At 36.9% G+C, this 22953-nt stretch overlaps 1 protein-coding gene across 5 annotated transcripts in view; it reads right to left on the bottom strand.

The window, feature by feature from the left end:
* The window catches only part of Nmdar1 (glutamate ionotropic receptor NMDA type subunit 1), a 69005-nt gene extending 49059 nt beyond the window's left edge, over positions 1 to 19946 (bottom strand). For 2 of the 5 annotated variants that reach the window (XM_089857496.1, XM_089857497.1), the window contains exons 1-2: positions 19577 to 19946; positions 5993 to 6431 (exon numbers count right to left, since the gene is read on the bottom strand). In XM_089857496.1, the coding sequence (XP_089713622.1) occupies positions 5993 to 6358 (366 nt within the window). In that variant the 5' untranslated portion in view covers positions 6359 to 6431; positions 19577 to 19946. The remainder of the gene's footprint in view (positions 1 to 5992; positions 6432 to 19576) is intronic. The other 3 variants (XM_089857495.1, XM_089857498.1, XM_089857494.1) reach the window with 2 other exon arrangements.
* Between the last annotated feature and the right edge of the window lie 3007 nt (positions 19947 to 22953).

The following is a 22953-nucleotide window of genomic DNA, read 5'->3' as shown; positions in this document are numbered from 1 at the left end:
ACATACGACATTTTAAATAGTTCCCTCATCATTATTATATCTATTAGCGCTGATTAACTATTTGCCAAGGCGCATGCATGCGCTTGTTGATTAATTTTTGTCCCGAAACGTCAAGACAATCTAGGTTTGTGCCTGCTTGATTGCTGAATGGGGATTTAGTAAATACCACCAAATAGTTATAGTTAATTCACCCTAGTACGGTGCGATGTGATACCCATCAGAAGTTTGATGAGCAGTTGGGAGAGCAAACAAAAAGGGCTCATGTTACATAACTAAAGTATTAAGAGGATACAGTGTGTCATCCTTCTTCTATTATTCCTTTCTGATTTTAGGCATTAGCTCAACTTCCTGAAGGTTTTTCTTTTTTTCTCGTTTCATTATAATGAATCTTGGCTTTGAAATATTTCAAACGGAAGTAAAAACCGATGCTATGAAGGAAAAGGAAACGGGGTGAAGAAAAGTATAGGAAACTATAGACTTCCTTGACCTTCTTATAGGTTTCTTTTAAAGTTGGCTACCAGCAAAAAAGTAAAAGGGATTCTTTCTGAAATACCGTAACCGTTACCTCTTGAGACATTTTGTTAAGATTAAGAATGGGTATACAGAGCGAGGTATGAAATGAGAAAAAGAATGCCACGAAAAAATGATTATTTCAGACAGCCTCTCGCAAGAGGTTAGGGGTCGTTCATAAACGACGTCACGTATTTTTATGATAAACATTCGAGCTTAAAGGCCGACTTCCAGCGAAAAGGGTTCTAGCGAACTGAAAACCGAGAATCGAGATCGAGATCAACAATGAAGCGACCGTGCCGATTTTCGAATCCCCGCTGGGTCAAAAGTTGGAAGGGTTCTCGCTAACTGAAAGCCGTGCAATGTGGCTCTAGCGAACTGAAGATGAACAATAGAAATCCTTTTAAATTTATTTCCTCTCGAATTTTTGCTTTCCCCTGAAGGAAATTCTCTATTGTGTATCTTCAGTTCGCTAGAACCACATTGCACGGGTTTCAGTTATCTAGAACCCTTCCATCTTTTACCCCTGCGGGGATTCGAAAATCGGCACGGTCGCTACTCCATTGTTAGACTCGATGCTCGGTTTTCAGTTCGCTAGAACTCTTATCGATGGAAGTCGGCCTTTAAATCCGGGAGCCATTGAAACTGATAATTTTTTTGCAATGAATTTTCAGAATGTAACAGCTGTATCATTGGCCAAACTTTTCTAATTGCATAAGTTCATAAGATATGTTACAAACTGGAGCTTGTAATTTTGAAGTGAGTGAGGTAGGTCATAGATTCGAGGAGGTAAAGCGAGGGAGGCCTGGTGAGGCGCTGCTATCAAAGGCTTAGTAATGCAGACTAAATAGGAACTTAGATGGAAATCCTGCAAAACTAACCACCGAGTGTAGGCCTTCAATTGACTCGCTTCCGTCGTTCTCCTTCTCGAACTAGTTATCTCGAGCTGTAAGTCTCTCAGTAGCATTACGAAGTATAGTTAATGTCATACTTATGGAACATATCTTATAAACTTATGGTATAATTATTAATTAAACAAAACGAAAAAAAATTGATGTTGCAATTCAAAATTTAATGCCCGATCTATATGCTATTATCGTTTTGAGCTTAAAAAATCCCAAAGAAGAAATGGGTTCGCCATTTTTTTTTTTTTTTTTTGTATTTCTTGACTATGGGGATTCCTGAATGTCCGCGACCTGAGTGAGGAGCACATCCCAGTATGAATTTACTTCACTAACAACTGTATTCCAGTATAAGATTCCTCTAATATTATTGATGAAAACTCTAGTTGAAACGAAGACCACGGCACAGGACAAATTTACAACGTAGCTTGGGTCTTTTGCTTGGTTGTTTTGGCATTCCAGGCGTGTTTCTGGAACATTATAGCTATACGTAACTCTCCCCCTCTAGCGGCGGTTGTATTTTCTTTTTTCTATTAACTGCACTAAGCCCCTGTTTGACCTTTCACAAAAAAGGGGAAAATAAAGAACGAAAACGTGAAATCTAAGAGAAGGTTGAGAAAAATGTAAATTTCTGCAGTATGAGCAAGAAGTGATATATAGTTTATTAGGAAGAAGGTATAAATTCGCGCCACATTTCCAGCTTTATCTCCAGTCCAATCGTAGACGTGTCCGGAGTTAATCCCCGCCTCTAAATTACAACCAGCATCTCATTGGTTCTTGAAAACTGACGTCAGCGCGACGCGAATGACAACGAAAATTTCAGTCATATTTTCCGACTGAGGAGAGGAGGCGAAATAGCCCGGCGCCTCCCTTGTATTTTGAAAGGGGGACTGCAGGACTATGGCGCGCGAATACTTAGGCATCTTATACCTTCTCCCTAGTAAACTAGATATCACTTCTTGGTATGAGTGAGGGTGTTGAAGCATAGCGTCCCCAATATTTCATTGAAAAACCTTTTCAGATTTTGCCATTTTTGGTGGTGGTCGTCTGTAAGACATACACAAAGACTATTTGAGGCTCTTTCTTCTTATTTTAAAGGGGTCGTATATTTATAAATTCGTAAGCGGTCTTCTGGGCTCATTTTGCTTTAGATACGTGTGTATACAGGCTGAGGGTGTTTCTGATAAGTCTGCCATAAATTAAAGGGGGTATGTTCTTTGTGCTATCGATTTTGAGTCGAAAATGTTCTATACTTCTATCCATGACATTTTGTTTGCCACAAGGGACACTGTTTTCGAGTTATGATTTGATGAGTGTTTTAGGGATGACCCCTTAATTAAATTTGAAATCATTGTAAGTTCAGTTTCTTAGTTAAATAAATACACGAGAGGCCCTTTCCCATGCATGGACCCAAAAATTTACCCATAATACCCTAGTTTTTGGTTAAGCATAAATTACGTACGCTTTAGGTGCCACCTAGTTATGGCATCAAGAACTTCTTAAAGGTAAAATATTTAACACAAGAGGTGGAAAGCATGATCTGTTTTTCAAACAGCTACTGTTTCAAAACCGGTACCGGTCCTACAGTCAGTTCCGCACATGCGCAATCAGCGCAACAGAGAGAAAAGTAAACCAGAGAGAAATTTTCTTTCAACTAACAGCCGAGGCTTAAGTCTTCTGAGGTTGTTCGTGTGCTTAGTTCACCCAAGCTTACATTACAATGTCTCGAGGGAGGTAGGTGTGCACATGCGCCTGAGATACAAAACGACCTGTGTACCGTTCAAGTTACCAATTCCCCCTTCTCTCTTTTCGACAATCCTGTCGCTACTAACTTCATGACCCCAACTAAGCTACTCAAGTCAAGTATCAAACTTTGGTCCTCATCCAATCCGAACATGTCACGGATACTTGAGTATTGTACTATCCTTTCAGCTTTACTTCAAAAAACCCTTAAAAATCGTGCCGGCATCCATCCAAGCGATTTTTATATTCGCATCTTTTTTAGAAGTCTTTTATTTTCTTAGAAACATGTTCGAAAAAAATGTACCCTTTATCATGAGCCAGCAAGCAACCTAATAAGTCCTCTGTTTTCTCGACTCTAAGCCGTTTTTCATAGACCTTTAGAAATCCTTCTGTCAGTTCAATGTAAGAGCTATGGGATCGAATTGATAAATCGAACTCCTTTTTTTCTGCACTTTTTTTTTTGTTTTCAATTTGAAGATTGATGGCAGTGGTACGACTTCCAGTGCATTCAGACCCAATGGAAGAATAACATAGCCTGCCATTCAAGAATATATATATATATTTTTTTTACTTAGGCTGTATATATATATAGTGCCTGTCTTATGTCAGGTATAAGAGAATAGACAGAAGCTTCTTAAAGGTTTTGGAGCACAAGAATAAAAAAAGGATGGAGATTTTTGACATCCAAACAAAAAAAAAAGAGAAATCTTTTTAGTTCTTTAATAACTTTTGATTCTTATATATTATATTATACTGGATAAGCTAAGGTACCCGGCGTTTTTGAGTCGAAAATGTTCTATACTTCTATCATGACATTTTTGTTTCCAACAAGGGACATTGTTTTCGAGTTATGATTTGATGAGAAAGTGTTTTAGGGATGACCCCTTAATTAAATTAGCCCCAATCATTGTCTTAATCAGTTTCTTAATTAAATTTAAGGGGTCGTTCGTAAAATACATATCCAATCTTAACTTGAAAACAGTGTCCCTTGTGACAAACAAAATGGAGATAGATAGAAGTATAGAACATTTTCGACTCAAAATTGATTTCCCAAAGAACATCACCAGGCTTAATTTTTGGCAGACTTAGCAGAAACACCCTGTATATAAATTTGGAGTTGCTTAACTTCAAATGTTCTAGCAAAACGCTAGTTCTATGATTTTTAGCTAAATTTTATTTATTTTTTTTTAAAAAAAAGCCAAATTTACTAGCTCGTATTACATTTCAATACATCATCAACCCGATGACTAAAGTTCAATCCCCGATGCGCGTAAGTAAGAAAATCACGTAACGACATCTAGCGTCAAACTCCATTGCCTCTAAATAAGAGGATATACGATACAAAAGATCATAAGTTCATAAGATATGTTCACCATAAGTCTGTCACTTTTTACAAACTGGAGCTTGTAATTTTGAAGTGAGGGAGGTAGGTCATAGATTCGAGGTAAAGCGAGGGAGGCCTGGTGAGACGCTGCATATATAGTACAGACTAAATAGGACCTAGATGGAATAGGTCCTAGCTGCAAAATTAACCACCGAGTGTAGGACTTCAATTCTCGCTTCCGTCGTTCTCCTTCCCGAACTAGTTCGAGCTGTAAGTCTCTAACGATAGCATTACGAAGTATAGCAAATGTCAAACTTATGGAAGGAACATATCACTTATAAACTTATGATTAGATGGAAAATATCATCTGAAACCGCGTACCCCGAATGCCATAGTGATTTTTCACCCTTAAGTATACAACGACATCTGCCGGTGATTGACGGGCCGGTGTAGAATATCTACCAATTTCAGTAAAGGATGAAGCCCACTGAAGCGTGGCGTGGCTTGTAAACCCAACGGATCTAGGTCATATATACGAAATTTCATCCGTTGTATAAAGGACCACTGGGATTTTCGGTAGTAAATATAAGGATTGAACCAGGGCTTTGATGGATTATAAAAAAACGCCACTGCCATCTCTCCCTGGATCTCTGATTATTTCCAAGTTCGGATCGAATGTTGTTCGACCAAATACACTACACGTTCTGTCGAAAGTTTTCTAGAACAATTTTGGTGGTTCGGACGAACGATTGAGTATTTTTCTATAGACCGCATTCCAATAATTACTTGCAGTGAAACAAACACACAGGGGCTTGGCCGCCATCTTGAGTTATATTTCCCTGGTGACAACCAAGATGCAACGCCAGATGGAGATCCCGAGTGTTCACTACATGTGGGTCTGTAGGTTACCCAACTCGCGGGCTGCCCTCTAGTGGTGGGTGCTTTTTGGTGCCAGGGACATAACCCAAGATGGGAACCACCCCGCCCATGTTCATGTGTTTGCATACCTGCAGGAATTAATGCAATGGTCTATTGTATTTTAATATTAGTGCGGTTTGTTAAGCAATGTGCAATTGAATTGCTAGTGATCAAAATATGGTTAACTTAATATATCTAAAAAAGGAGCCATGTAGGTTTAGTGGTTTGCACTGTTTCTTGTTCAATCCATAAAATATTTAAACAAATATCAAGCAAGTTCATCATAGACACGTCATTAAAATATATAAACTTTTGGTAATGATATGCACTTATGGAACGACTGTCTTGGAGTTTCGCTGATAACAACAATAGAAACCGAGAGTTTATCCTAAAGTTTAGTTTAGCTTTACTGTTTGTCAGTTTGAGAAGTAAATTCTGAATAATTGGGGGCCCACTGGTTTGTAAAGTTACACGTAACCAAAACTATCTCAAGAACATCATTCAACGATTCGTAACTGCGTTTTAGCCGGCTGACCGAGCAAATACCTTAAATTAATTTAAGTTGAATTAAGGACTGCGAATGTCTTTGACTAACCTGATGTTTGATGAGAGTCTCGCATACGCTTTGAGCGGTTTTAATGGGATTCCCGCTCATGCGCACAGTGATGGCGTAAAAGGCGATGTTGGGAGGCAGAATGTTCGGTTCGGAGCTAATATCCTCGATGGCCTGCGTGAAGTGGATGGTATTGTCCGAGCCGCTGAGAACCGCTCCGATATGGTAGACGTCTTTGGCTTCCACCGTCGTGGGTCCGTTGCTAATTGTCGTCAAAGCTACCATGGTCGTCACGGCCGACGTCCATACCAAATTCGAAAAGGCGAACGTCAGCGAGGCCCACAGGGAAGCCCCCGAAGTGCCGAAGCATCCGAGGACCTTGCGCAGGTACTTGGTTCGATAGTTCATGATATTTTACGAAGTCAAATTACACCGTCCCTTTATGATGGCCTCCCACATGTTTCCTGGAGACATAACTGCTCTGCGAATATACAAAAATAATTTACCTCAATTACAAATAAAATACCAAAATCACGGAACAGAAATAAATTCAAGTGGAGAGGAAGGTGCACGGGTTATAGTGTCATCATGACCTTCATAGGTTTATTCAAGGTCATGAAGGCATATTTCAATCATAAACATGTGTCATCATGACCTTCGTCGTTTACTTCAAGGTCATGAAGACAATTTAATCATAAACATAATTGCATTGAAGTCTTAACAAATTATGGTACCGAATTCTCAATGCTTTACCAGGAGTTATTCTGAAGGAAAATTGACCAACGTTTGTGGTTAGCACCAATAGCTTACGTTCGAACTTCCCAGGGAGCCCAGCGGTCCTATAATCACTTTAAAACCCTATATTTTTTGCTTAGTTAATAAGTTTCCGTATAGTTAAGCATCAAATTTATCCTAAAATTTAGTTGGCTCTTTTAATAATTGAGATGACATTTGACTAGATTTGACCGTAATTGCAGAGTTTGCTCAGGATTTTTAAATTATATTATATCATTTAATTAAGTTCCTCTGAATTTTAATTCAAAGTAAAATCCAATTTATTATTTTTCCTTCTGGTTTTCTACATAGTTTAGGCCGAAATAAGTTTATACAGTATATGAGCAGGCTTATTTACTCCCATATTTTCCTATATTAAAAACACGTGATTTTTTCTCCTACAAAATCCTATAATTTCTTAAGAAAAAATCCAATTTTTCCTATAACAAATTAAAATTTTTGACTGGTCTCCTTGAACTTCCATAACGATATTTTTGATTTAAATTTGGTACAAAATGAAACATAGTCGGCCTCCTTGAAACTGAAACGGACATTTAGTTTCTAAGAAGCAAAGTATCATCTGAAAGAGATCTTTCCGGCAGCTGAAGGTTATTACTCTCCGTTTTTCGATTTAGAAATAGTGAAGTGGAAGTAACGGAAATTAGGAGTGTAAAGCAAACAGGATATGGGAACGTTTAATACTTTTCAACCATACACCCTTTTATTGGTTCCATTTCAAAAGACGAAAGGAACACCGAATCCTTTATATCTTTCCTCCGAAAAGAGGCAGCAAAACTTTACTGTTTGTTTTTCGGAGTCCTACCCCGTTCTCTACTCATCCAGCTTTGCCTTTTGCAACTATATATATAAGTATAAAACCATAAGTTTATAAGTGATATGTTCCATAAGCATGACGCTTCATAATGCTAGAGACTCACAGCTCGCGCTAGTTCAAGAGAGAACGACGCAAGAACAGACCCAACCAACGAATCTTTTGAATTTTTATAACGGCTCATATCTCGTTCTCGGGTTTTGAGGCCTTGATTTTGTCATGCGCAGAACCTATTTTGTCCCAAAAGTCAGACTCTAATCCAATCAGAAAAATAGGAGATTTAGGAGATAAAGGGATAACATGATTGGCTTGATTTTGTCATGCGCAGAACCTATTTTTACCCCAGGAGACAGACTCTAATCCAATCAGAAAAACAAGAGATTTATTTTTGTCACTCAACGACAGATGGTACTACAGCCAACTTTGTTAGTCACGTGATCCTATCCCTTATATGGAGACGAGACCAAGCCGACTTGCTTATTTATTGGTTGGGTTTATTGACTACCCTCGGTTGCTCTGCAGGACTTCCATCTCTAATCCTATTTAGTCTGTACTAAGCCTTTGACAGCAGCGCCTCACCAGGCCTCCCTCGCTTTACCTCCTCGAATCTATGACCTACCTCACTCACTTCAAAATTACAAGCTCCAGTTTGTAGCCAGAGATTAACAAACTTATGGTAGGAAAATATCTTATGAACTTATGATAGAACCCATTGTATTTAATGTCAGTCGTTTAGACAGCGACTGAGGGTTTGGAACCAACCATTACACTAGTGACCCAACGTTTCAAATAAACTCCCCTGTTCCATAGAACTACCTCTAAACATTGAAACCTGGCTTGTATTTCCTAACGTTTATCAACTTAACCTCTAACAACCTAACTCAATTCAGGCCTACATCTACCACACTGCCAACGGAATTCGTATTTAAGTCAACTTAAGTTCACAGTGGATGAGATGCGAGGCTTCATTTCGTTTCAACGTCGTAACATCATGCCTGTTTCTGGGGTTATAGTTTGCTTAGCTTTTGAATTGTCACAAAATGCTGGTGGCTGGGGTTCCTTTTATCGTTCTGGACAATCTTCCTTTTCCAGCTGAGAGAAGAGACACGCTTCTGTCCGTCCAACTATTTTGGGGCCCCTTCTTCCATGCCCCATGCCCACTCACCCCGGTTTCGGTTGCCTTTTATGGGTCCCGGATCGATAAAATGAAAACGGTTTAACAAAAATCTACCAACTTTTTAATCTTAAAATCAGCTCACATTTTTCCACGTTTTTTTATCCATATATTTTAAAATTTTACGTGCCATTATCTGATAAAAATGGAGTGTATAAGTACATACAATGTGGTCAAAATTATTTGAGAAAGAAATATGAAGATAAGATTATGGATTCGTTTCATAAGTTTCGTATTCGGTTTTAAAATAAAAATCTGTGGAACTACTACTACGACGACGACAGGGTAGGTCAAACTAACAGTTTCAAAATTGAAATACATCATACGATGTAGCTAAAAAACAAGGATGAATTTTGTTTCTTTTTCAAAGGCCTTAATGGGCTCCTTTTGCTATTGATAGTATAGATACGTACATTTCTAACTGAGCAAGGATCTAAATACGGGCATTCTAACTGAGCTAGGATCTACGGACGGGCATTCTAACTGAGCAAGGATCTAAATACGGGCATTCTAGCTGAGCAAGGATCTAAATACGGGCATTCTAGCTGAGCTAGGATCTGTAGACGGGCATTCTAGCTGAGCTAGGATCTGTAGACGGGCATTCTTACTGAGCTAGGATCTCTAGACGGGCATTCTAACTGAGCTAGGATCAAAATACGGTCATTCTAACTGAAATAGGATCTAAAATTCTAAATACGGTCATTCTAACTGAAATAGGATCTAAAATTCCAAATACGGTCATTCTAACTGAAATAGGATCTAAAATTCTAAATACGGTCATTCTAACTGAAATAGGATCTAAAGACAGGCATTCTAACTGATCTAGGATCTAAAGACAGGCATTCTAACTGATCTAGGATCTAAATATTGCATTCTAACTGAGTTAGGATCTAAATATTGCATTCTAACTGAGTTAGGATCTAAATATTGCATTCTAACTGAGTTAGGATCTAAATATTGCATTCTAACTGAGTTAGGATCTAAATATTGCATTCTAACTGAGTTAGGATCTAAATAAGGATATTATAACTGAACTAGGATCTACAGACGGGCATTCTAACTGAGTTAGGATCTAAATAAGGATATTATAACTGAACTAGGATCTACAGACGGGCATTCTAACTGAGCTAGGATCTACAGACGGGCATTCTAACTGAGCTAGGATCTAAATACGGATATTCTAAATGAGCTAGGTTCTAAATACGGGCATTCTAACTGAGCTAGAATCTAAATATTGCATTCCAACTGAGCTAGGATCTAAATATTGCATTCCAACTGAGCTAGGATCTAAAGACTGGCATTCTAACTGAAATAGGATCTAAAGACAGGCATTCTAACTGAAATAGGATCTAAAGACAGGCATTCTAACTGAAATAGGATCTAAAGACAGGCATTCTAACTGAAATAGTATCTAAAGACAGGCATTCTAACTGAAATAGGATCTAAAGACAGGCATTCTAACTGAAATAGGATCTAAAGACAGGCATTCTAACTGAAATAGGATCTAAAGACAGGCATTCTAACTGAAATAGGATCTAAAGACAGGCATTCTAACTGAAATAGGATCTAAAGACAGGCATTCTAACTGAAATAGGATCTAAATTCGGTGATTATAGCTAACCTAGGATCTGTAGTCGGACATTCTTACTGAACTAGGATCTACAGATAGGGACATTCTAACTGAACTGCTATCTGAAAATTCATGCTAAAGATTCATGAAAAACCTTGCATGATTTTTACCACTCTTACTTCAACTTTATTAACTTCTAAAACTTCTTTTTTAATTTAAATTACCCAGAAAATGCATGAAATTAATATCAATTACAACGATTTATGTACCTTGTAATGTTAGTGACATTTTAAAAATTAAATCCGATAATCTACCCGCCAGAGGCTTGCATTATGCAAATAAAAATTAAAAAGGAAAAAAAATCTGTGTCCACTTATGATATGAATAATTAACGATTTTTGTGCAAGCTACCCATTTTTATTTACATAGACAAACAAATTCAGGACATGGATATGCCATCCTAAAATATTAATGGGATAGATTTAATTTTAGAAGTAGGAATGGAGAACAGTTAGTATTTACTTCAGTCCGACTCATAGCCCAGTATAAAGCCCCTCCTTCCAACACGTAACGAAAAGTTTAAAGTATCTTATTGGCTCACTTAAACTACGTTATGATGACGTTGCTGACGCGGACGGCGAAAAATACGTAATTCCTTTTTACCTCTGTCGCTATCACCCTTCCGCCTCTTCTTTCATACCCCCCGTCCCGTGGAAGGGGGTCCGGGACTCTGACGCACGCCCAGATTAATCTGTTCTTCATTCCTACTTCTAAAATTAAATCTAACCCTGGTAAAATCTAGAAATTGATTACCATGTGGTACGTGAATTATATCATAAAATTTATAATATGTGTCCTTTTTATTAGTGTGTCTATGATAGCACCATATCATTTAGCGTGATATCTCGGCGCTCGCCCTGGCTTGCCCTTTGAAAGTTAATAGCGATAAGGGCTAACTGCTGCTTTTGTCATTGTTAATTCGGTAAAACAGCCCTTACGTTAATTTAATTTCAGCCAAGGTTCATAATTTTCATCAGGTTAGGAGTCAGTTTTACTTCTCTGAGGAATTACAAAAGCCTTTAGTGATAGTATTTTTCGTACAGTATCACTAGGGTTAGGCAGCCAACCTTAACCTTAGAGTCTTATACTTCTCAAGACATAAGTTATTAACTTCTGCCAGGAATGCATAAAGCTACCAGGAATCCTTGTGTAGCCATATATCCCACTTTAAATTATATGAATTCGGGTTTTGTAGGCCAGGCTTGAGACTTAATTCCATGGCGTCTTTCTAACTGAGATTTCATTAATTAGTAGCAAAGATAGGTCATTCACAACATAATGATTAAACTAGCTCCTCCCATTAAACACGCCTAGATACGTTAAGAAAATGTGGCTACACAATCATTCCAATTAGCTGTATGCATTCCTGCTTCTGCACATTCGTAATGAGAGAAAATCACTATTTAAAATTAAAATCTTACGCACTTTGAAAATGGTTAATGAATACTTCTTAATTAAAAAGTTTTAATTTTTGTGGTATATTATATAATCTTTAATACTTAACGTTACTTTTAATGAACTCGTTCTAAACATACTGCAATCATCCATATTTACGTTTAAAAACATTTGGTCGCTACATATTCTTGTTTAGTTTAACCCCAATGTCTTGTGGCAATGCGGGTAAAATTAAAATGTTAAATCCTTTAAATCCTTACTAAATATTCCCTTAATGCTTGTTCAACACCTTTACGAGCGTCCCCATAGAAATTCATTAAAACATAACCCTATATTGCATAAGTATGGGTCTACCGTTGGTGCTTCTAGCATCGGAAAACTAAGAAGATTAATGCGCCATCTTCGTTTAATTTTCTACTTCAAACCGGAATAGAATAGAACCATGGCCTACTGTGATTTACATCCATAGTCGAGTCGGATACGATTAGAGATAAAGACCACAGTAGATGATGGTTACGGTTTAAAGCAAATCAGCCGCCAGGAGTCGCTCCTGTAGCCTTTTCCGTGCTTTTAGCAAATATTCTTTCAGTACATTCATTTTAGAGAGTATTTACATGGTTAGGGTTTTGCTTATAAAGCAATCTTGCCGAGAAATACTTTACACAAATCCGCCACCAGGAGGCGCATCTCTACACTTTAACGGGTTTGTAGCAAATATTCTTTAGGTATACTTCTTTGTAGAGTATTTACAGGGTTGAGGTTTAGCCTAAAATTTGCCTGAAAAATACGGAAATTCGTCGCCAGGAGACGCCCATCTCCACCCTTACATAAAGAATATGTGCTAGTAGGGAAGACCCATACTTATGGAGAGAATTACAGTCTTATGATTAAATTTCAAGTTTGTTTCTGCCCGTACATTTTTCCCCTAGGGGATTTTTCGTAATTCAATCAACAGTTTTGTAATATTTTATTAGTAAAGCCTGCAGCGGTTTTCCAATAGCCAAACCAATCAAGTAGAATCAAGTAATGAAATTATTATTATCGAACTTTCTTAGAAACTTTACATCAAAAGTATCGTATCTTCTTATAAAATAACCCATAAGATACTGCGTTTTTGCTCTAAATTAATAAGGGAAATAACAATGTAACTTTTGTTGTAAGGAAGTAGACAAACGCTACTGATTTCTGTGGTTTTGCAATTATACCGTGTGCTTGGGACTTCACTTGACTCCAAATAATCAGGAATTTGTTTAATTAAAAATAGCAGAAATGGAAAACCGAGACATGATCCACCAAAAACAAGACCAGTGTCTTGTTTTTAAAGATGATAGAGGTAACAGTATCCACATCGTCATCAAAATATTGACCAAGAAGTTTTAAATTTTTTTTAATAATTTCGATACGTGTTGCTAGGTGGAGCTCTTTTGAAGTACAGGTAAACTGATATTTTAATAAATAAATAAATTACTGAGACAGTAAAGACGTCTGATAGGTTACGAGTCATTGAACTCGATGGAAGGTTATATAGAAGTACATAAAAATAAATTGTACCGAATGAATCAAGTTTGTAACGAAATTCCTTTTTTTTAAAATGATTATTACGTTTCTTATGCTCATAGTGTATTCGTAAAATCGCTATTTTAAATTTTAAACACTTGCAATATTTCCTTTCGTACCAAATAGTTCTGACAAAATGTCGTCATTTCTTATTGCCGAAACGTTAAAAAGAGTCAGTCGTAGTTTGCAATAGGGCTTCTTTACAAGACATATCATTATTGGTAGAAAAACATCGTCTGCTTTACTGTATATTCTCTATGAAGGCGGGGAGTGATATTTAGACAAAGGTAACCAACCACGTGTCTACCAAGAAACCAAGTGCCGGAAGTAGCTCCAAAAAACTTTTAACAAAAACTGAAGATTGCCTTCTGTAGAAGACATTATTTGTTCAAAAAAGTCGTCTGCTTTAATGTATATATTCTATGAAGACGGGGAGTGATATTTAGACAAAGGTAACCACGTGTTATAAACCGAGTGCCGGAAGTAGCTCCAAAAAAACTGAAGATTGCCTTCTGTACAAGACATATTATTGGTTGAAAAAGGTCGTCTGCTTTAATGTCTATCCTCCATGAAGGCGGGCAGTGATATTTAGACAAAGGTGTCTCCAAGAAACCAAGTACCGGAAGTAGCTCCAAAGAATATAACGAAAACGGAAGATTGTCTTCTGTACAAGACATATTATTAGTTGAAAACGTCGTCTGCTTTAATGTATATCCTCAATGGAGGCGGGGAGTGATAATTATACAAAAATAACCAACCACGTGTCTACCGGAAGTAGCTCCAAAAAACTGAATACAACAACTGAATACTCCTCTATTGTATGTACATCCTCTATAACAACAGCAAAAAATTTAACGTTCAACGTTCCCAGGTTTTATATGGGTTCTCAGTAAACATACATTTCCACAAGGTGCCAACTCAGGTTGACCCTTCAAGTTTGCGAAAGGGAACGTTGCAATAGCAAACTCTGTCAGTGAATGAGTTTTCTTTTTTTTTCTAGGCCTAGATGGAGAATTGCCTTTCGTCTTATAAGCTGACCCCTTAGGATCTTTATTTGGTTATTGGGGAGCCGTTTCAGTCGGTTGGAAGCCCTATCTAAAATTCATTGATTTGTTTTAGAAAGTTTTTTATGTTCACGGAGGTCGTCAAGCGAAAGGGAATGCCCCTTTTTAATGACACCCAGAGGTAACCTTTTTTCTTTCTTTTTTTCCTTCCTCTTTCGACGTTCACATAAAAAACAACTCTACTGTCTTAGCTATAGCCGTAGATTTTTCTTAGGTATTTGGATTTTACGCCTTAAGTCATTAGAATATTTCGTGATACATACATTTCCCAAAAGAAAAATTCCTCTATACGTAAATTACTGGATTAGACCATTTCGGTTGAACTATAAAGGAAAGGCACGTGTGACTTACATTAGGCTTTTATTGGAGACTGCTATGTAGGATTTTGTATCGTTAGAACACTCTAAGACGACGAGGATAGTTGCCTTCGTTGAAAAGATTATTTTCCCTATACATGGTGTTCCAAAAAGGTGGTACAACCCAAGAAAAGTGGGTTCTACGTGCGATTTTGAGTCAAAAATGTATATACCAGTTTACAATGACATTTTCCACAAGTCCCACTGTTTACAAGTTATGATTAGAGTGTGTTATGGATGACATCTTATTTAATTAGTATTGTCTTTCAGATTTTTTTTACTTAAAATTAAGGGCTCATCGCTAAAACACTCCAATCAGAACTTATTTAAGTCATAAAACGTATTCGAAGTAAAATGACTCATGGAACCCACTGAATCTTGGTCCCACCACCATTTTCGATACACCCTGTATATTTTACATTTTAGTGATTAAAAAAATAACTTTAACATTGAAATATTATTATGTTAAATCTCATCACCGAACATAGATGGGGCATTAAAACATATCAGCGGAAAAGTAGTATTGGTCGGGCTCATCTTGTTTGTTTCTAAAAATTTTTTTATATTTGTTTCACTTTTGAGTATTTTTTAAAGTTGAATAATTGAATCTGGGAATATTACGACTTTTACAGGGTCATGTTTAGTAAAAGAGAGAATAGAATCTCTGTATTGTTAAAGAAATTGCAGCTATGCAGACGAAAATTCGTAAAAATCATTGGGAAAAATAAAACATCTCGCTTGGGTGCTTGCTTGGTTGGTTTGGTTTGGTACTGGAGAAATTTTTGGATGTGACCTACTTCTTTTCATCCCGGTCAATTTGTTAGAAACGAATCCACGCGATTGACACAGCAAAAGTATAGTACGTTTTTAACTTTTCACATTATGCTTCATAACCCGTTTTTGATCTAAGATTAGATAAAGCTTAATCCGGGATTATGAATGAAACTGGGACTAATATAGTTTTAATTCTGCAAAGTACTTTTGATATGGAGCATTGTTTACACGCATACCGAGGCTTAATTAAGAAGGTAGCTTTTACCTGGAAATTATCACAAGCTTCTCAAAAAATATTGTTAGTTTTTAATCAACATAAGATATGTTCCATAAGTTTGTCACTGGTTACTGAGAGCTAGTTAATAAGGTTACGTAGGTCATAAATTTTCGTAAAGGCGCTGTCAAAGGTTAACAGATTAACACGTCACGTGTTTAAGGGTGACATGTGTTTTAAAGCTATGCTTAAAGGGAGTATAAAGACCGACTAGTGCCATATTTTGACACCATGTTTAACAGAAGTTAGGGGAAATTGGCGCTAGTTACGTTACCAAACAAAAATGATAGTAAAAAATATAAAGCATACTTTCATAAAACTTCTAATATCTTCCTTAATTATTGACCTATTTTGATGTAATTGGTCTCAAATCGAAGCCCTCATTAAGCACTATCTTAATCCCCTAAAAATATTGAAATAACCGTGATTAAAATGCCAAAAATCTAACATAAAGTTACGTCCACGAAGCTAAAAAATAAATTAATCGCAACTAGCAGAAATATTTAGGTAAATATAATAAGGCGCCGTTCGGTTGAAGCGATGACCTCGTTAGACGTATCTAAAAGAACCTCCCTTTTAATTTGCATACGAAAATAGTCAACACCACACCTTAAATTAGTCGAAATTGACGAAACGCCTAACTACACAAACATAACGATGTTCCCATGCACCGCTATGTCGTCTGCTATAAAGCCTCGTGTTTCTGATAAGTCTGCCATAATTAAATTAGCGTCAAGCTAAGTTGAAAATAGTATCAAAGAACATGACAGTGGTCAACAACATCTAATTACGGAGATATGAACTCCCAAACATTGGTTGACCCCCTGAACCCATGTTCTTTGACCTTTTCCACTCAGTTTAACCCTTTAATTTATGGCAGACTTATCAGAAACACATGCTGTAGACGCACGTCTATGTTAGATATAAAAGACACAAGACAGTATAATTGGAAATTACTAACATAACCATAGCCCCTTTCTATGTACTTAATAATATATTCAGAATTGAGACTAAAATACTTAATTGTAACAAGCAGTTTTGGAAGGACTGGCTGTAACATTTCTCAAGTTCACGTATACTGTTAGTAAAATGATTATCTCAATAAATGGGTCCTTAAAAGGGGTGGGGCTTATCTCGAGAATCTTCCCCTACTACGTCATATGAGTTGTATGTAAAGAAGCGCGCCAAAATGTTTCACGTGATTTTTAAAAATATTTTCCACGTGATTTCATTTTTATTTTTGCAAAAATTGAAAGCAAAAATGAATTCAAATCAAAGTGTTAAAGATCGAATACGATTTATGTCGATTTGCTTAACTAATAACTATTGATGAAGATAACTATAAAACAAGTTGGTAAAACCAAAATATTACCTCTCCGTGTCAAGAGGTCTACTACTACAAACGTATTTACCTAGATATGGAATTATTTCACTTTTTTGAAGTAAACATTTACGAAATATTGAAGCAGTATTCCAAACATAGCGAATGTACAGTAAAGCAGACGACATTTTACATCCAATAAGGATAAATCTTGGACACATGGAAATCAGTCAATGGGGAAAAGAACAGGAAATGAAGTCTACGCTTCAGCTGTTTACCCTATATTCTGAAAGCTACATTCACAACTGGTTTGCAGTGTAAACACTATCGTCTCGTCTCACCTCAACAATATTCTTAGTTTGCCAACATGAATGTTAACGTTAAATAACACCAAAGCTAAATTGTAGCTAGACGCACTAATAGTCAATGCGCACCATAAAGAGAATAATAAGTTTGTAGTTACTAGCCGTTTACCATTAGCCCTTTTACTAACCTTATTATTATTATTTAAGAGTGTATTTAACTTTCGGCTCACTTTGAACCGTTGATGTCTGTTCATTTCAGACACGAAAATCAAAGCCAAAAGTTTACTTCACCTCAGGCCTCAATTATTTACTCTTTGTTTCACTAAGCCTATTACGGATAAAACTTGTTATACGCGCCTGAGTCTAGGTCTTAGTTTTCTTCATGAAATTACTAAACCAAGGATTATTCTATATACAGATGCAGTATAGCCTACGCAATATATAAACAGCCATTTCAAATAACAATATTAAAATAAATCTTTGGAATATCAAAATGAAACAGAGCTTTAAAGCTACAAAAGTACTAAATGCATCATAATTACGAAAAATACTTCCACATATTCACTTTATATTATGGAAAAAGGGAATATTAAGGTTCTGTATGATTTCTTAACACATCAACACAAGGCTAACTGCTAACGCGACGCACTAGTGTAACAATGGACGGACACACACAGACAAAAACATAGACTGCTTTTTAAATCTTTCCGTATTAATTTTGAGTTGAGAAACAAGATTACCTTTAATATTTAAATAAATATAATTATTTTTAATTATTTTAATCTTCAATTATTAACATTAATAATAGTTAAATCGTTTAAAATAAAGTTATAACTATTATCTTCTCAAACTTTTCTAATATTGACGTTTAAAGTGAAGGGTACCCCTCTTGCCCGCTTTCTTCAAATTTTGGGGTATATATACGATTCGTTTCCATTATAATAGTAAGGAAAAAGCGCAATTGCGAAAACCTTTGGTGGCCGATCCCACCTTAGGGAGGCTAGACGTTTCTCGTAACCCTAGCTGATCGCCGCGTATATCCTAAAACCAAACGATGATAATGGAGTAGAAGCCAATGATACAGATTGGTGTCTATGTGGAATAGACGGAAGACCAGTGGATGGTGGTGTTAGAAGCCAATGATGCAGATTGGTGTCTATGTGGAATAGACGGAAGACCAGTGGATGGTGGTGTTAGAAGCCAATGATACAGATTGGTGTCCATATGGAATAGACGGAATGGTGGTGTAAGAAGCCAGTGTAAGTGCGGACTGGTGTCAATGTGGGATTGACAAAGAATAGAAGATGGTGGTGGTGGAAGCCAGAAAAGTTCCAGACTGGTGTTCATATGGGATGGACGAAGACCAAACATGGTGGTGTGAGAACTCAAGTATAGAGTAGCCAAAGGAGAGAAATACAATTTTCCAAATTTCTGTGAACTGTCAATGCGGTCCGGAAATTGGGAACACGTTTGCTCCGATACGCAAACTGCGAACGCGGTCACGTGGGTGTAACAACGGACAGACAGACAGACACACACACAGACAGACAGACAGACAGACAGACAGACAGACACGGCCGTTACAGAACCTCTCCTGGACTACGTCACACGGAGAGGTAATGAGTATTATCTTCTAACGTCAGTTTTAAAATTATTACGTCAAAATTACGTCATTGGTTTCCTAATCAACTTACTTAGTATTTGAAATACGGTATTGATTCAATTTCTCAACTATTTTGATTTATTAAAACAAAACGTACGTTAATTATTTTTATGCAAATTATCTAACCCTAACGCGAAATAAACAATAATATTTACTTTAAAATTTAATTTAAATTGCGCAAGGTTGTAAGTAGGTAGCGACACAGTAACAAACTAAATAAGTTATAAAATTATCTTGAAATTATTTAAGGCAGGTTTACGACGACACCTTAATAATAATACAACCTAGTAATTTTTTAAGCTCGCATCGTATAGCAACCCCACCGTTTTATTAAAATACGTAAATTAACAAAGCGTCTTTCTTAAGAAACGTTAATTTCATCAACAACACACCCGCCTTGTAAGAAAATGAGTTGCTAAGTCTTAAGCCTTGGTCTTGGTCTTTTCCCCCAAACTTCCCAAAGCGAGTGAGCTAGTTACAAACGTATATAACACTGCACACACCTACCATTCATGTTAATTCAATCCACAGTATCGGCTTGACCCCCTTGACAAAGCGGAGGTCAAGAACTTGTTGTAACCATTCGTAAAAAATTGGTTGAGAAAGTTCAAATTTTTATCTTTTTTTTTTTTCAAACACAGAAATTCACCGATATTTTGGCGCGAGAAACATAATTTTTAGAATGGTTTTTAGTATGAAACTTAAGGCGCGCTTTTAGCCTTCTCCGTCGAAGTAGCTACGAGCAGCCGCGCGCGCAAAAATAAGGGATGGACTTCCAAGGATCCGGAGAAGCTGCGGAGGAATTCTCTCCCGGATGAGGGAAGATGAGGGAGGTAGGGTTGAGGCTTTCTCCATCAGAGCAGCATCCCCTTCCCAGTTATGTGGGGTTGGAAAACGAGGGTAGAAAAGGGGGGCCTTCCGCCTGCTCCGGACTGCACTGGAGTAGTAAAGGGGGAAAAACAGGAGAAAACTTGGGAGCGGTTTTCTCGATAAATATTCCGTGTTTCTCTCTAGTTGGATTGGTGACGTCAAGGATGACGTAAAATGATTTGGGGAAGTTATAAGGCGGCATCTGTTGACGGTCTCTGCAGTTTATTTCAATCGATGCGCTTATTGTAATATTTATTATGAATTTTTGGAAATAAGTTTGTACCATGGTTAAAATAGTAATTGTGGGTTTAAAATTAACCATAAGTAATTAAGTTTAATTAAGTTTCTAACTGCTCAGAGGCACAAATCGATTATTCTGAAGCTACTATGTTATTATGACGAATTTCAGTTCGATATCATGAAATCTTTTCAAGCTCCGTTCAGACTATAGAATAATAAAATCTTACGTCCATGTCGGTGAAATTGCTTACTCGCTTAATTAGACACGTGTCAACGACTACGTAAAAGATTTGTGGGATTAGTTTGAAAATTTTCAGTTTCGTCAGGCAGTGTCGAGATGGCGCCACCTCGTTAGCCCTTTTTTGATCACGGGAACGTTAGATTTTATTCTAGTCTGAACGAGCCTTCAGTCATTTATTTTTTATCTGTCTTTCAAATCAGGCCACCAATTTAACCAATCTTTATTTAATATCAGTTTTAATCTAATCTAAGTCAGTACAATTAGAATTAATTGTTTAATATTATCAGGAGTTCATAATAGCCCGAAGTACGAAACTGGCTAAAATGCCCGTAACAACAAAGTTTCGCCGTAAAGCTCAGCGGATTCATACACCGCTTAACTCCCAAAGAAATAGTTACCCCATTTTTAGCGCCTACGCGCATTAACTTACACACTTCCGGGTTAGCACTATTTTTATCTTGTGATTTTGAGAGCGAAAATGGTTCACGTCTGCTTATGTCGGGACGGTGTAAATTAAGCCTTGGCTAAGAAGTTGGCTTTTAGTCGGGGTTTCTAGTTTTCTACAAAACATTTAAACGATCGTCAATGATGTTTCGTTGTGATATGTGTGAGTGAGAATTCCGTGGTTAAATTAAAACAGTTTGGACAAATTTATTCCCAGTATCTTTAACATAAGAATTGCAACGTGTTTCTACGTCCACCATATCGCCATTTTTCTTTTCGACGGAGGTCCCACCCAACGGAAGTTTTGGAACGAAAACCAAGGAGCATAAATACCACTACGATATACTGTAAGGTTGTATGTCCACAAACAGGCTAATCCATTCTATGCGCAACGACAGAATCTTGTTGTTCGCGATTTTTACATTAGCTCTATGGCCAGTTTCATACTTCCCCCCCGAAGGGGGGTTATTATGAACTCCTGATATTATATAAGCTAAAGATTTAATCAAGATCTCATTCACGTAACGAGATCATGATTTAATTTGTATTTTCCACTTCTGGTGCTTTTGACGTGCTTACGACCGCCTCCTGATTGGTTGCAGACCCTCCTTCATCCATTTCGCCTTCATCGGGCCTTGGTTTCCCATGGCCTTTATGGTGACCATAGGCGTGGCCATGACCATGATGACCGTGCCCCTCACAAGGGCCAGGAAATGCGCTAATTGCATTCAGAACTAGAACTTAACAGTACAAAGAACAAATATGAATGTTAAGAAATGGACTGAGATGTGAAATACTTTTATTAACCCTAATCATAAGTTGATAAGATATGTTCCATAAGTTTGTCACGGGTTACAGACAGCTAAGGTCTAATCAGGGATAGATTTAATTTTAGAAGAAGGAATGGAGAACGGTTAGTATTTACTTCAGTCCGATTCATAGCGCAGTATAGAGTCCCTCCCTCCAACACGTAACGAAAAGCTTAAACTATCTTATTGGCTGCTCACTTAAACTACGTTTTGATGATGTTGCTGATGGGGACAGCGAAAAGTACGTGATTCCTTTTTACCTCTGTCGCTATGACCCGCCTCTTCCCCGTGGAAGGGGGTCCGGGACTTTGACGCGCGCCCAGATTACTCTGTTCTCCATTCCTACGTCTAAAATTAAATCTATCCCTGGTCTCATTATGGAGAAATATTTAAACCAAGTTTTAATAATCTAAATAGATAGGAATGCATACAGATAATTGGAATCATTGTGCCCCATTTATCCCGTATTAATTTCTATGCGGGTTTTGAGGGCTTACTACGCGTTTCCAAAGAATCAAATTTACAAGTAGTTTCTAGTTACAATTACTAAATTTTTCACACAAATAAAAATATCTCGTCAATTAAGAACTTTACTTACCAACAACGACAATCAAAATGAAGAGTTTACGTCCCATCGTAATTGCAATATGATTTCTACCAGTTACGATCTATGGTTTTTATAATACTTGATCAAAATTGGAAAATCATTTAATTGGGTGGATGTTAACAAGCATTTCTCTTTTGATCATTATATTTTTTAATTCGAAATTCCGATGTCGTAATATCGCGTGTTTTGAAAGTGCCAAAGATTACAATGCAAATTTATTTATCAAATTTTGCATATTTATTGGAATTCCCGCTAAATTACGTGTTGTTTAATTGTAACCTATGAATTAGTGCAATACCTTCATGAATGTTTACAATGTGTACAATACCTTCATGAATGTTTACAATGTGTACAATACCTTCATGAATGTTTACAATGTGTACAATACCTTCATGAATGTTTACAATGTGTACAATACCTTCATGAATGTTTACAATGTGTACAATACCTTCATGAATGTTTACAATGTGTACAATACCTTCATGAATGTTTACAATGTGTACAATACCTTCATGAATGTTTACAATGTGTACAATACCTTCATGAATGTTTACAATGTGTACAATACCTTCATGATTGTCAAACTAAGAATACTTAAAAACATAGTTCGTCATAGTTTTCAGAACTTCTATTGACTCTTTTTAACGTCTATTTCTATGTACAAACAATTTGA

Source organism: Phalangium opilio, unplaced genomic scaffold (assembly GCF_054372755.1).
Source record: "Phalangium opilio isolate 3A_F unplaced genomic scaffold, DU_Popi_V2 ptg000217l_1, whole genome shotgun sequence".
In the NCBI taxonomy this organism is placed as follows: domain Eukaryota; kingdom Metazoa; phylum Arthropoda; class Arachnida; order Opiliones; family Phalangiidae; genus Phalangium; species Phalangium opilio.
Note: the sequence above shows the minus strand (reverse complement) of the source record. Positions and strands in the feature narration are given on the sequence as shown.